This window comes from Procambarus clarkii, chromosome 93 (genome assembly GCF_040958095.1).
Source record: "Procambarus clarkii isolate CNS0578487 chromosome 93, FALCON_Pclarkii_2.0, whole genome shotgun sequence".
Classification (NCBI taxonomy): Eukaryota; Metazoa; Arthropoda; class Malacostraca; order Decapoda; family Cambaridae; genus Procambarus; species Procambarus clarkii.
In genome coordinates this window covers 11528847-11543715 of record NC_091242.1, presented here as the reverse complement: position 1 = coordinate 11543715, position 14869 = coordinate 11528847, and the positions used below count along the sequence as shown (strand labels likewise).

Genomic DNA, 14869 nt, shown 5'->3' with positions numbered 1-14869 from the left:
GGGTCTACATTATGTTTGGATCGACTCTGTGCTTGGGTCAACACTCTGCATGGATCGACACTTTACTTGGGTCGACACTGTGCTCCGTTCAGCACTGTGCTTGTGTCAACACTGTGTGTGGGTAGATACTGTGCTTTCGTCGACCCTGTGCTTGGGTGACACTGTGCTTAAATCCACCATGTGTTTGGGTCTACACTGTCTTTAGGTTGACACTGTGTGTGGGGTCGACACTTGGCTTTGGTCGACACTTTGCTTGGGTGAACATTGTGCTCGAGTCGACACTATGCTTGGGTCAACACTTTGATTGAGTCGAAAATGTACATGGATCGACATTGTCCTTGGGGCTTAACTGTGCTTGAGTCGATACTGTTCTTGTGTCAACACTGTCCTTGCGTCGCGACTGTGCTTGGGAATCCATTGATTTTGGGTGTAACACTGTGATTGGGTCGATACTGTGTTTGTGTCGACCCTGGGCTTGGGTCGACATTCTGCTTGGATCGACACTTTGCTTGAGTCGACACTGTTCTTCGTTCAGCACTGTGCTTGTATCAACACTGTGTGTGGGTAGATACTGTGCTTTCGTCGACCCTGTGCTTGGGTGACACTGTGCTTGGTTTAACACTTTACTTGGGTCGACACTTTGCTTGGGTCGACACTTTGCTTGGATCGACACTTTGCTTGGGTCGACACTTTGCTTGGGTCAACACTTTGCTTGGGTCGAACCAAATCTTTCTCTTTCCAATTCTTGTAGTTGCCTTACCTTATGGTGTAGATTCCTTCTGGTCTCCTTTCTCCCTTTTCTATGTTCATTAACTTAAACTTGTTGGGACTGAACCTCCAGCAACCATTTGTTTGCCCTGCCCTAGAATGCCAAATACCCCCAGTCTGGTATCTCAGTGTGGTAAAGCATGTGGAACACTATAAATCTGGTCCTATGAGGTAGTGGGTTGCTATGTTGATCTGTGCCTTACCATACTGAGTTGTAAATCATAAAATTAATAATCGAGTGATTCATATGTATTATATGAACATACGAATGAAGGAAACTTCCAAACGAGGCTCAATGTTCCCTTGCTCTAGTATGTGCTCAATTATATGTACCTCAATTGTACCCAACTAAATTCCTGCATGCGTTTATGTATAACCTAAGCTTGGAGCAGTCGAACAATCCGACGTTGGCTATTCAGCTAATTTATATTATTAGGCACTACGGGCTCACCATAGCCCGTGCTACTTGGAACTGTTCCAGGTAGCGAATCTTTAACAACAACAACAACAACAGCTAATTTATTCCATAAATCTACAGCTATTCTTAAAAGAGTATTTATTAATATCTAGTATGAATTAAAACATTTAATTAGTATCTATTTTTGTAAGTAAAATGTTGTGTTTAAATAATTAGCACCCTATCACTATCTCCCTTGTTATTCACTTTCCTTCATCCGTATTATTCGATCATGTTGTTTGTTACCACCCTTGAGATTAAATAAGGTTCTTCTCCCCGCAGTGCAATAAAGAAAATAATAAATCGGCCTTGCCAACAACTGTCTAGGCGTAAATATACATCACTGCATAAAATGGAGAACAATATATTTATGCTAAGGGGGACAAACTTAATAACACTTAAATGTATAATAGCCAGAAATATTCTTCAGCATGCAATATCATAGAATGAAATTAATTATTGAGACATGAGCAATATCACCAGAACATGGATTAATCAATAGTAATACTCATATCATCTAACCAGATAATTAACATTTATATGGGCTAAAATAACAGTGACCAATGACTTAACTTAAAACATGACTCCTCTCGAATACAGCTGCCACGCTTCTGCCCACGCCTTGGTCCGCAGGCCAAGCGTCTACCAAAAAATCAACTAACCGTCCACACAAACATTGTGGAAATTCTAATAATAAAACGCAGTACTAATATTCAAAACATTGTTAAACTAAAGAGTAGTAAACACTGGTACAACATTCCATACAATAATACGGAAACCAAATATGGAAATAAATCAAGGTAAAACTATAAACACTCGATTGACAACAATGTTCCCACACTGGCCATATCCAAATATGGTCAACCGCCCAAACGGAGAAACTACATGAGAAATTAACACCAAAAGCCTCACACAATATAATGTAACTCAGGCACACTACAGCATGCTATAATATATATATAACATACAAAATCTTATATCATACAACTGGATGCTATATTAAAGAACAAGACAATAAAGTAATATGAGAATCAAGAGTAATGGCAGAATCCTAGTGAGATTCGTAACATCCCTCCCGTCCCCTAAGAAAAAAAATGAAATTAACTGAAGGTTGATTTCATTTTTTTTTGACTGCATGAAATATAACATGTAATATAACATGAAAATAAAACATGAAAATGCTTCAACTAAAATCAAAGTGCAAAGCAATGAAATCTCACACAGTAAAAAAAATACAAAAATTTCATACATCTTATGAATAGAACACTACACATTATGGCACTGCAACAGGAAATCCCCTGGATCAGCAATAACATTTTGCCTCCCAGGAATATGACGAATTACAATATTGAATTCTTGCAGAATCAATGACCATCTAAGTATTCTCTGGTTTTTATACTTCATAGAGTTGATAAATGTCAATGGATTATGGTCTGTATATACTACCACTTGATTTCCTGACAAATATGTCTCAAATTTCTTCACTGCCAGTATTAAACAAAGTGCTTCTTTCTCAACTACAGAGTAATTAATTTGTGTCTTGTCAAACTTACGTGAGAAATAATAAACAGGATGTTCTAACTCATCTGGTCCTACTTGGAACAAAACAGCACCTGCTCCTAGATCTGAAGCGTCTATGTGAAGAATAAAAGTTTTATCATACTGTGGACTAGCTAGCACAGGTGAAGTAGAGAGAATTCCTTTCAACTTCTGAAAAGAGTTCTGACACTCCTGCGTCCACTTAAATTTTACCTGTTTCCTTAAAAGATTTGTTATGGGTGCAGCAACAATGGAAAAGTTTTTACAATACCTCCTATAATACGCACACATTCCAATAAATCTTTGCACAGACTTCTTATTTGTTAGGACTGGGTACTCCACAATTGCCTGAATCTTGTCGTGCAATGGGACTATCCTTCCTTGTCCGACCTCATGTCCTAAATACACTATAGTTCCTTTAGCCCAACTACATTTCTTCATATTGACAGTCAAATTAGCATGTTGTAACACATTAAACAATTTCTTTAAACTGGACATATGATCTACCCAATTCTTACTGAAAATCACAATGTCATCCAAATATGCCCTACAGTCTGGCACGTCCTTCAACAAAGAATTCATTAATTTCTGAAAAGTGGCTGGAGCATTCCTTAATCCAAAAGGCATGACATTAAACTCGTAAGCTCCATCAGGAGTGATAAATGCTGTCACTTCCCTTGCAAAATCTGTAAGAGGTATTTGATGATATCCCTTAGATAAGTCTAATTTCGATACAAAGTTTGCATGACCTATAGTATCAACACATTCTTCCAATAATGGTAAAGGATAAACATCAACTACAGTTACCTGGTTGAGTTTTCTATAATCCACTACTAATCTCCACTTATCTTCTTGTTTTGGTACTAATAGACATGGCGAACTCCAGGAACTCTGACTGGGTCTAATGAACCCATGTCGAAGAAGATAATCAACCTCCTCCTGGATGATACGACGTTTCTCGGGTGTCACTCGATAAGGGTGCAGCCGAAATGGAGTCACATTTGTCAGGGTGATATCGTGAGTAATGAGAGAAGTCTGAGTGGGGACCTCCCCAAACAAGCTAGAAGACACCTCCAAAAGGTCCTGGAACTCTGCTCTCTCCTCATCCTGCAAATGACTCAACAATTCTTCCCCGGAACTACTGGAATTAAAGAAACAAATATTACTATCTTCCTCAGCAACACTCGACTCTTCAGGAATTACCTCCTCAGCAACACAACAAGCCACAACACTAGGCCCACAATAAGCCTTCAACCGGTTTACATGTACACTCATGGTCTGACGTTTCTGCTTGGGATGGCAAACCTTGTAAGTAACTTCCCCAAGACGTTTCAATACTTGATACGGTCCTGCAAATTTATTAGACATAGACGTACCCATACGAGGCTTCAAGACCAATACCAAATCTCCTGGCTCAAAAACTCTGAGTTTGGCCTTGAACCTCTGGTCATGTTTCTGCTTCATTACCTGTTGTTGTTCACTTAGATGTCGTAAGGCCAACTCCCTCGTTCTGGACAGCTTGCTCTGGACATCCGTCAGATAACGCTCACTCTGTCTGGCTGTAACATCTCCTAACAATTTTTCATATAACATCTTTAAAGGTCCTCTCACCTGATGTCCGAAAACCAGCTCAAATGGAGAACAGCCTAGTGCACTGTGCAATCCATCTCTAGCCGCAAATAAAACAAATGGCAGATTATCATCCCAATGCCTGGGTGAATCTTCCCCAGTTGCCTTCAACATTTTCTTGAGAGTTTGGTGGAACCGCTCGATTCCCCCCTGACTCTGAGGATGGTAAGGACTGGAAAAATTGTGTGTTATACTATAAGCATTACAAAATTGTTGAAAGGTGGTGGAACAAAAATTACTCCCATTTTCAGTTTGAATTATACGGGGCATACCAAATAGTGAGAAAAATCGTTCCAACTGCCTTATAATGGTAGAAGCTCTAATGTTACGTAAAGCATACGCTTCAGGGAACCTGGTGGTCATACATAGTATGGTAAACATATACATATTTCCGGATTTGGTACGGGGAAAAGGTCCGACACAATCCAGTACCACATGAGTAAAAGGCTCCTCTGGAACTACAATAGGGTATAATGGTGCTCGTGGCACAGTCTGATTAGGCTTACCAACAGTTTGACACACAACACAATTGTGGTAATATCTGACAACATCTTTTTAAAGTTTTGGCCAATAAAAAAGTTTACAGATCTTATGATGCATACTGGTAATGCCTTGATGGCCTCCAATCAGGTCATCATGAGCAGCTTGCAATACCTGCTCCCTATACTCTGTTGGCACAACGAGCTGGGTTTTAGACTCACAATCATCTGATGAGGGAGTTCCTGACGGTCTCCATCTTCTCATCAGACATTGATCCTTGAAATAACAACCCGTACTCTCCTCCAAAGTATCACTGGAGTCGGCTGCTTCTGCATAACACTCAGCAAGACTGGGATCAGTACTCTGTAACTTATGCAAGGTCTGGAACTCTACAATTGGAGCGAGCGGGCAAGGAATTGGTACCTGGGCCACATCTTCCAGACCATCTGGGTCAGAATAAATTAGGGCTTTGGCACCGGCCTCACTCTCGACATCCATGTGAGCTAAAAATGTATCTTCAAGGTCCACCTCCACCTCCCTGTCTGAAGGGGTCCTGGCCTCGAGAACATCCACCTTGGTAGTAGCAGGACTTACCACATTCTGCTTACCCATGGATCTGGTCACAACACAGGCTGGATAAATGACACCATCATCCGCCTCTGATTGAGCCAGTACTGCATTAGGTTTAGTATACATAACAGGACAATCGGTCCCACTAAATTGACACTTGTCAAAATCATTACCTACAATGATATCAATCCCAGGAATGGGCAACTGCTCACTGACTGCTACAGTGCACCAACCTGGTGTAATAGAAGAATTCAGGTTAACCTTAATTAATGGAACGCTGGATATGCCCTTTAAGTCCCTGCAATAACACTACCTCTCCAGTGTCTTCTGTGCAAACATCAGTAAGAACACGGCGAGAAATTAAAGACTGGGAAGCACCAGTGTCCCTTAACAACTGGACTGGTTTCCAGGTTCCACTAGTACATAGTAGGGTTCCCGAATGTAGGTATGGATCAAAATTAGTCATCCACTTGGGCATGACTGGAGCAACATTGGCATTAATGGTTTGCAAACCCCTACTCAAAATTAGACCAGTTGGTCTCAACTTTGGGTGCAAAGCATAACATGACTTTACCACATGACCTCTTCTCCTGCAATGCGTGCAATACCTGCTAGTGGTCGGAACAGCCGAACCCACTGCAGGCTTAATCACTACATTACTTGAGGTTGACAACCCTGTCGGTTTCTCAGATTTAGGCTTTACAGGAGAAGGGTTAAGGGGAGAAGGTGAAGTAGCTGGTCGAGTCTGGAAAACATGATTTTTATGAGCATAATGATTAGTTTTAGCATTAATATGGTTAATTGGTGCTCTGAAAGGTACTTTAGTAAGTAGTTCATGCTCATCAGCTAGCTTGGCTAATTTGATAAGATCAGTGGTTTGTTTATTTTCAGCCATAAATAAAGCTAATTTCTCTGGTAGACATCCCACTACTTCCTCAGTTACTATGAGGTTTCTTAAAGTCTCAAACTCTGTAATATTAAGTGCTTCAATCCATCTGTCAAAGTGATTTAATTTTACTCTTACAAAGTCAGAAATAGTCTGGTCATGTGCTCTTTTTAAACTTCTGAATTTTATTCTATGTGCCTCTGGGATCTGCTGGTAAGCATTCAAAATACTTTGCTGAACAAATTTAAAATCGAAAGAATTCTCAGCCGGCAAAGATGCAAATACCTCTTGAGCTTTACCCTTAAATTGCCCTTGTAATATGCTAACCCATTGATCGACAGGCCAGTTCATGCTGACTGCTAGTTTCTTAAAATGCAAGAAAAATATTTCTGGATCTTCTTCATTAAACTTAGGTAATTCTACATGTTTACTGTACTTGGAAGAACTATTTGTACTCTCTGGATTATTACTAGTGTTACCTTGCCCTGCTGCAATTCTCTGCTGTTCTAACCTGTTATTATTTTCAGCCATACTCTGCTGAATTTCTAATTGTCTAGTCTGCTGCTCTGCTAGTCTTAACTGAGCCTCCAACTCAAGGTGTTTTGTCTGGTTTTGCAACTCCAACCTCTGCTTGTCTGCTGCCAACCTCTGCTTGTCTGCTTCCAACCTCTGCTTGTCTGCTTCCAGCCTAGCCATTTCTAATTTAGTCTCCAACTCCAACTTTAAGATTGCCACCTTGTCACTTGACTCTTCTTCTAACTCTCCCAAACACTCTTCTTCAAGTCTCTCCTCCTCCACCAAGTGTGTGACAATCACTCTTAACACTTGAGCTTTCAACATTTTACTGGAAATAGCTAGGTTCAATTTATCAGCCAGCAATAACAAACCAGACTTCTTTAAGTCTTTAATTTTACCAAAATTTGGCTGATCTACCAGCGCAGCAACCTGATCCTCCATGGTTGGCTCAATAATCACAACTTACACTTGAAACAACACTGAAAATTATGCTTGGCCCCTGGCACAAGCTAAACACTTACCTCAAATCGTGAAGCGTTGAGAAGTTTTCACAGCAGCTCAGATTGAACAGATAATTTCACAGGCTTGATTAGGTGTCACTAGATAATCACAGAGTACCTAGGAAGGCAATTGCTATTAATAATTAGCACTGTTAATTGAACAAACATTACAGAGAATTAAGGCTTATTCTCCCGGACACAGGCCCTCATTTGTTACCACCCTTGAGACTAAATAAGGTTCTTCTCCCCGCAGTGCAATAAAGAAAATAATAAATCGGCCTTGCCAACAACTGTCTAGGCGTAAATATACATCACTGCATAAAATGGAGAACAATATATTTATGCTAAGGGGGACAAACTTAATAACACTTAAATGTATAATAGCCAGAAATATTCTTCAGCATGCAATATCATAGAATGAAATTAATTATTGAGACATGAGCAATATCACCAGAACATGGATTAATCAATAGTAATACTCATATCATCTAACCAGATAATTAACATTTATATGAGCTAAAATAACAGTGACCAATGACTTAACTTAAAACATGACTCCTCTCGAATACAGCTGCCACGCTTCTGCCCACGCCTTGGTCCGCAGGCCAAGCGTCTACCAAAAAATCAACTAACCGTCCACACAAACATTGTGGAAATTCTAATAATAAAACGCAGTACTAATATTCAAAACATTGTTAAACTAAAAAGTAGTAAACACTGGTACAACATTCCATACAATAATACGGAAACCAAATATGGGAATAAATCAAGGTAAAACTATAAACACTCGATTGACAACAATGTTCCCACACTGGCCATATCCAAATATGGTCAACCGCCCAAACGGAGAAACTACATGAGAAATTAACACCAAAAGCCTCACACAATATAATGTAACTCAGGCACACTACAGCATGCTATAATATATATATAACATACAAAATCTTATATCATACAACTGGATGCTATATTAAAGAACAAGACAATAAAGTAATATGAGAATCAAGAGTAATGGCAGAATCCTAGTGAGATTCGTAACATTGTTGAAGAATGCTCTTTGCCCTTTGCCTTTCAAAATGTAAATTAACTGATTTCTTAATCTTTGTTCTTTGGAGAGGTTTCTAACTCCTGATGTTAACTTTGATATCCTTCTTTGTACACGTTCATGTGAACGTTATCATTCTAAAATACTCTAACCAAAATTGATCTTATAATTTATAGCTGAAGAACAGAATCATTAAATGCCTAGTTTTCATCAGGCTGACTTTCAGGGTATTAAGAACATATGTCAAGTGTGTATGTATTGTACTATAAGAACTTGCCAGGTGTGTACATATAGTACTATTTTTTTTTTTTTTTTTTTTTTTTTTTTTTGATATATACAAGAGTTGTTACAGTCTTGTACAGCCACTAGTACGCGTAGCGTTTCGGGCAGGTCCCTGGAATACGATCCCCACCGCGAAGAACCGTTTTTTCATCCATGTACACATTTTACTGTTGCGTTAAACAGAGGCTACAGTTAAGGAATTGCGCCCAGTAAATCCTCCCCGGCCAGGATACGAACCCATGACATAGCGCTCGCGGAACGCCAGGCGAGTGTCTTACCACTACATCAAGAGTATATAATAAGTCTTGGAAAAGTAATCAGTGGTTTGATGTCTTTCCAGGTGTACCGGAGAACGAGGAGGACCGGGCGTGGTACTGGGGAGACTACCGGTACTGTGGCTCCCCGCGCTGGATGCTGGAAGACATGCTCTCCCACATCAAACTCACCCACCCGGTACTCATTGAGTTATACTTACTCCTACTGTTTCATCCACTCGTTATTTACAGTGCTTCCCCCCCTCGGTAATCTGTGCTTCACCCACTTCGTATTCTCAGTATTTCACCCGTTCAGTAGTCCCAGTGTTTCGCCCATTCGGTATTCTCAGTGTTTGCCCATTCAGTATTGTCAAATTCATGGATTCAGTATTCTCAGTGTATTACCCATTCATAATTCTCAATGTTTCACACATTTATAATTATCAGTGTTTCACCCATTCATAATTATCAGTGTTTCACACATTTATATTTATCAGTGTTTCACCCATTCATAATTCTCAGTGTTGTAACCATTCAGTATTCTCAATGTTTAATCCAATCAGAATTCTCACTGTTTCACTCATTCAGAATTCTCACTGTTTCACCCATTCACAATTAACACTGTTTCATCCATTCAGTACTCAAAATTGTTCGATAATCAAAGGGGTTCTTCAGTCCTGTCTATCGCTGGGAGGATCCATGCTCGAATCCTGCTCAACCGTCTCCTTCGGCCTAACCAAGGCCTTCGATACGCTCAGCAGAGATGGCTTGTGGAAGATAATGAAGACGTTTGGCTGTCCAGGCCAGTTCACTGCGATTGTCTGGCAGTTCCAAGATGACATGATGGCGAAAGTACTGGGCTATGGAAACGAGTTAGAAGCCACCCCAGTGACAAACGGTGTGAAGCAAAACTGCGTTCTTGCAGCAACGCCATTTAGCATTGTATTCTCGGCTATGCTCACAGGTACCTTCCGTGATTGCCATGATGGAATACCCATCAGATACAGGACTGATGATGGGCTGTTCTACTTCAGGCGCCTGCACGCCGTTTCAAAGGTGAAGGAAACTGTCAACGAGCAGATAGTCTCTTAGACTTCCTGTTTGCTGATGACTGCACCTTCAACGCCATCACAGAACAAATGATGCAGCACGAAATGGACGGCTTCCCCACAAGCCTGCAAAAACTTCTGCCTCATCACCAGCACCAAAATGATCGAAATCATGTATCTGACCGAGCCCGGAATACTCTACCAGGAACAACAAATCACTGTCATGGGGCCGAACATTGAGACGGTCGACAACGTTACCTATCTTTGCACCATACATAAATATAAATATAAATATAGAAACAACAACACGATCACAAAGGCCAGAGCTGCCTTTCGAAGATTCCGTGAGAATGTCAGGAGCGGTGGGGCATCAGCTTTTCAAGCAAACTGTAAGTCTACCATGCAGTGGTACTCACCACTCTTCTCTACGCCAGCAAGAGACCGTCTACAGCAGACACGCCAAACACCTCAATCATTTTCACTTGAGCAGTCTCTGCAGACTCCTCTACATCAGGTGGCAGGGCAAAATCATGGAAACAAAGGTCTTAGAAAGGGCAGTTATAGTTATTCCCAGCGTCTACACCCCTCCGACAGAAAACTCAGGCCTGATGGGTTGGTCATGCTGTCTTATGTCTGAGAGATGATTTCCAAAACATCTGCTGTATGAAAATTAAGGCAGGTCATGTGTTCAGTTGGAGGGGGGGGGGCAGAAGAAATTCTTCGAGGACATCCTGCTGCTTTCATCAGCCTGGAATATAATCAAACATTAGCAAAGGCACTTTTCTCTATTAATATAATGTTTATAGATATATAGGTATATAAATATCTATAAATTTTGATGCCTGGGCTTGATTGTTTTTAACAAAATTTGATCTTAACTTTGTAATTTAAATTATGTTATATTTATAACTATTATTAATAACTGTTTGTGGGCTCAAAAGTCAATTATATAACTAGGACTTTTTATTATCTGAAACAAAAAGGGTTATGTAACACAATGATATGGATTCATTCAAAGATCTCACAAACTGCCTCTGTAGTTTTATTGTTAATGAGGTCAAGGGTGCTCAGGTCTTGTAGAAAGAATACTTATCCAATCACAGTAGTTGTAAAGAACAATTATTTTGATTAGTGTTGACTGTAGTGAAGAAGATAGAAGCGTTGTTGCCAGTGGCTTGGTGTTGCACCTACTTTTCCTCCTCAGTTAGTTTACTTTGCACCGTTCTTGTCAAAAATCAAGGGACAGTCTTGTGCCACTAATTTCACTATAACGCAAAAAGTATTTTAATAATATACTTTTCCCAAACGTTCTTGAAACAAAACATAAATTCTCACGTGGCAATGTTCGTTGCTGTATGGGTTAGGGGTGGCAACAGCGAAGTTCATATGCACCTTTACGGTCTTGTGAGCCGGTAAAAAATATCGAAGCCCATTGGATTAACTGCACATCGCACCCTACTGCAGAAAAAACTTCTGCACCCTTCGGCAGATAATAACATTGCATGGCGGGTGCTCAGTGACACAGGCATCCACCATGGAGACGAGCACCAGTATCCACCGCACAGAGCGCCAAGTGGAAAACCGTCTATCGACAATCAGTTGCCCCAAGACGACAAGGCACCAGGCGTCCAATTTGTAGATGAACAAGTCGAAGCCAAACTGCGTAAGGATGAAAGTCCCCAATACTCCAAACCCAAATGAACAAACATTACCGAAATCTTACAGTAACCACCCCCCCTCCCCCTCCCAAGCAAAACAGCAGCTAGCCAACTACCATACCATGGATCCATGGGCACACCAGGGGGCCAACCAATGCCCACCAACTCCCTGCACCTCTCGGCCAAGCCATCGTCTGACATCAACTCCTCGCCCAAAGAACCTTCCAGAAAACAGGAAACAAAACAAAAAAATCTATCAACTTCCCTGAAACATTAGTCGATAAGGGAGCAGGGCGTCAAAAGCAGACTGGTGAAGAGGAGTGCCAAACGGCGGTATCATGACCTAAAGAGCAATAAAGTCGTTCCGTTAACCAGCGGCCCCAGGCGGGGCAGGTGTCCAGATATCCACTCATCTTCAGGGGTGAACCAGGAGTCCCTCGTGGCATTGCTCATGAGCACTCTGGCTGCGTATTCCGCTATGTCCGTGAGCTGGGTAACTGGATTTATCTACCTAAATGTATTTTAGAAAAAATATTCTACTTGGGATTCTTATTTTATTTTGATTATCACAAATGTGCTTATGCTAACACCCTGTTTTGGATAGATATTATCTTAGCTAAATAGCTAAGAATTGTGGATATTCTAACGTTTTTCTTCGAGACACCTATGACGTCAACAATTGCTTTCATTGCAAATATTGTTGTTGTTGGAGGAAGCCTGTTGTTGTTGTTGTTGTTATTGTTTAAGATTCGCTACTTGGAGCAAAAAGTTCCAAGTAGCACGGGGTATGGTGAGCCCGTAGACGGTCGTGGAGGAAGCCTCATGGCTGTGCTCTATATATAGCCATAAACCACGTCGGTCCTTATTTAAATACAGTCATAAATCATGTTGGTCCTTATCTAAATATAGCCATAAATCATGTTAGTCTTTATCTAAATATACCCATAAACCACATCTATCCTTATCTAAATATAGCCGTAAACCACGTCGGTCCTTATCTAAATATAGCAGAACTACCAAATATTATTTGGTAGTTCTTATAGTAATGATGTGAACCATAGTATATATACCGACGTACAGCGAAATTAGAAAGTAGAAATCTGAACTATTAAGTTGGACAAACCAGAAAATTATTTTGGGCACACACACACACACACACACACACACACACAGCCGGAGCCGGTGGCCAAGCGGACAGCACGCTGGACATGTGATCCAGTGGCCCCGGGTTCGATCCCGGGCGCCGGCGAGAAACGATGGGCAGAGTTTATTTCACCCTATGCCCCTGTTACCTAGCAGTAAATAGGTACCTGGGAGTTAGTCAGCTGTCACGGGCTGCTTCCTGGTGTGTACTCACCTAGTTATGCTTGCGGGGGTTGTGCTTTAGCTTATTGGTCCCGCCTCTCAACCGTCAATCAACAGGTGTGTGTGTATTCACCTAGTTGTATTCACCTAGTTGTGTTTGCGGGGGGGTTGAGCTCTGCTCTTTCGGCCCGCCTCTCAACTGTCAATCAACTGTTTACTAACTATTTTTTTCCCACACCACACACACACGCCCCAGGAAGCAGCCCGTGACAGCTGACTAACTCCCAGGTACCTATTTACTGCTAGGTAACAGGGGTATTCAGGGTGAAAGAAACTTTGCCCATTTGTTTCTGCCTCGTGTGGGAATCGAACCCGCGCCACAGAATTACGAGTCCTGCGCGCTATCCACCAGGCTACGAGGCCCCACGAGGCTATGTGTGTGTGTGTGTTTGTGTGTGTGTGTATGTGTGTGTGTGTGTGTGTGTGTGTGTGTGTGTGTGTGTGGTGTAAAAAAAAGGTAGTAGTAGAAACAGTTGATTGACAGTTGAGAGGCGGGCCGAAAGAGCAGGGCTCAACCCCCGAAAGCACAACTAGGTGAATACACACACACACACACACACACACACACACACACACACACACACACACACACACACACACACACACACACACACACACACATTAACATAATAGAGAGGGCAGCTTCTATCGCTAGCAAGAATGGATCTGGATTACTAATCATGAGAGACATCAACCATGGGAAGATAGATTGGGAGAACAGAGACCCACATGGAAGACTAGACATGAAGAGCTAAGCTGCTGGACGTGGCAACAAGAAACTTTCTAAGCCAACACATCAAGGGACCAACAAGAATGAGAGGGAAGACAAACCAGCCATGCTTGATCTGATGTTTACCCTAAATGAGTGGGATATAAGGGAAGTTAAGTTGGAAGCACCCTTGGGAATGAGTAATCACAGTGTATTGATCTTTGAGTACATGATAGAGCTAGGAATTATCTCCCAAAAAAAGAACTAGTAAACAAAAGGCTTGAGTACCGAAAGGGAAATTATGAGGAGATGAGAGGTTTCCAAAGGGATATACAGGACACGGAACTTAGAGCAAAGTCTGTACAAGACATGATGGACTATGTCACCCAGAAGTGTCCGGAGGCAGTAAACAGGTTTATCCCGGCCCAAAAGGAAAAATCCGTGAAGCAAAAGAAGATTCCGTGGTTTAATGAGGCATGTATGGAAACAAAGGAAATGAACAAAAGGGCGTGGAGGAACTTTTGAAATAACAGAACACCAGAAAGCACAGAGAGATACCAGAGAACCAGGAATGAGTATGTTAGTGCCAGAAGAGAAGCAGAGAAAAATATGAAAATGATATAGCAAGTAAAGCCAAGACCGAACCAAAGCTTCTCCACAGTCACATCAGGAGGGAAGCACCTCAAGGTAGGGAAAACAACAGTGAAAGGAAAGGTGATGAAACTTAAAGCGGGTGAGGATAAGTATACAGAGAAAGACAAAGAGGTGTGTGAAGAACTCAAAAAGAGGATCCAGGAGGTCTTCACAACAGAACGAGGTTAGGTCACTGCTCTATTAGAGGTGGCAATAAACCAGGCGGCCATTGATGGGTTCGAAATTACAAGAGATGAGGTCAAGATACACTTGTTGGATGTGAGAAAGGCTGGTGGTCCAAACACAATCTCCATGGGTATTGAAAGAGTGTGCAGATGCACTTTGTTTGCCACTCTCCATAGTGTATAGTAGGTCACTGGAGACGGGTGAACTACCAGAAATATAGAAGACGGCTCATGTAGTTCAAATATACAAAAAGGGTGACAGACCGGAGGCACTTAACTACAGGCCAGCGTCCTTAACTTGTATACCATGCAAGGTGATGGAGAAGATCGTGAGAAAAAACTTA

At 41.4% G+C, this 14869-nt stretch overlaps 2 protein-coding genes across 2 annotated transcripts in view; one reads left to right on the top strand and one right to left on the bottom strand.

The window, feature by feature from the left end:
• Positions 1 to 14869, bottom strand: part of LOC123747816 (venom protease) — a 469133-nt gene that overhangs the window by 177029 nt on the left and 277235 nt on the right. The gene's annotated exons all lie outside the window — the stretch shown is intronic.
• Positions 8991 to 14869, top strand: part of LOC123750386 (sphingomyelin phosphodiesterase) — a 114807-nt gene continuing 108928 nt past the window's right edge. The window contains exon 1 of the mRNA XM_069319450.1: positions 8991 to 9125. Within this exon, the coding sequence (XP_069175551.1) occupies positions 9084 to 9125 (42 nt within the window). The 5' untranslated portion in view covers positions 8991 to 9083. The remainder of the gene's footprint in view (positions 9126 to 14869) is intronic.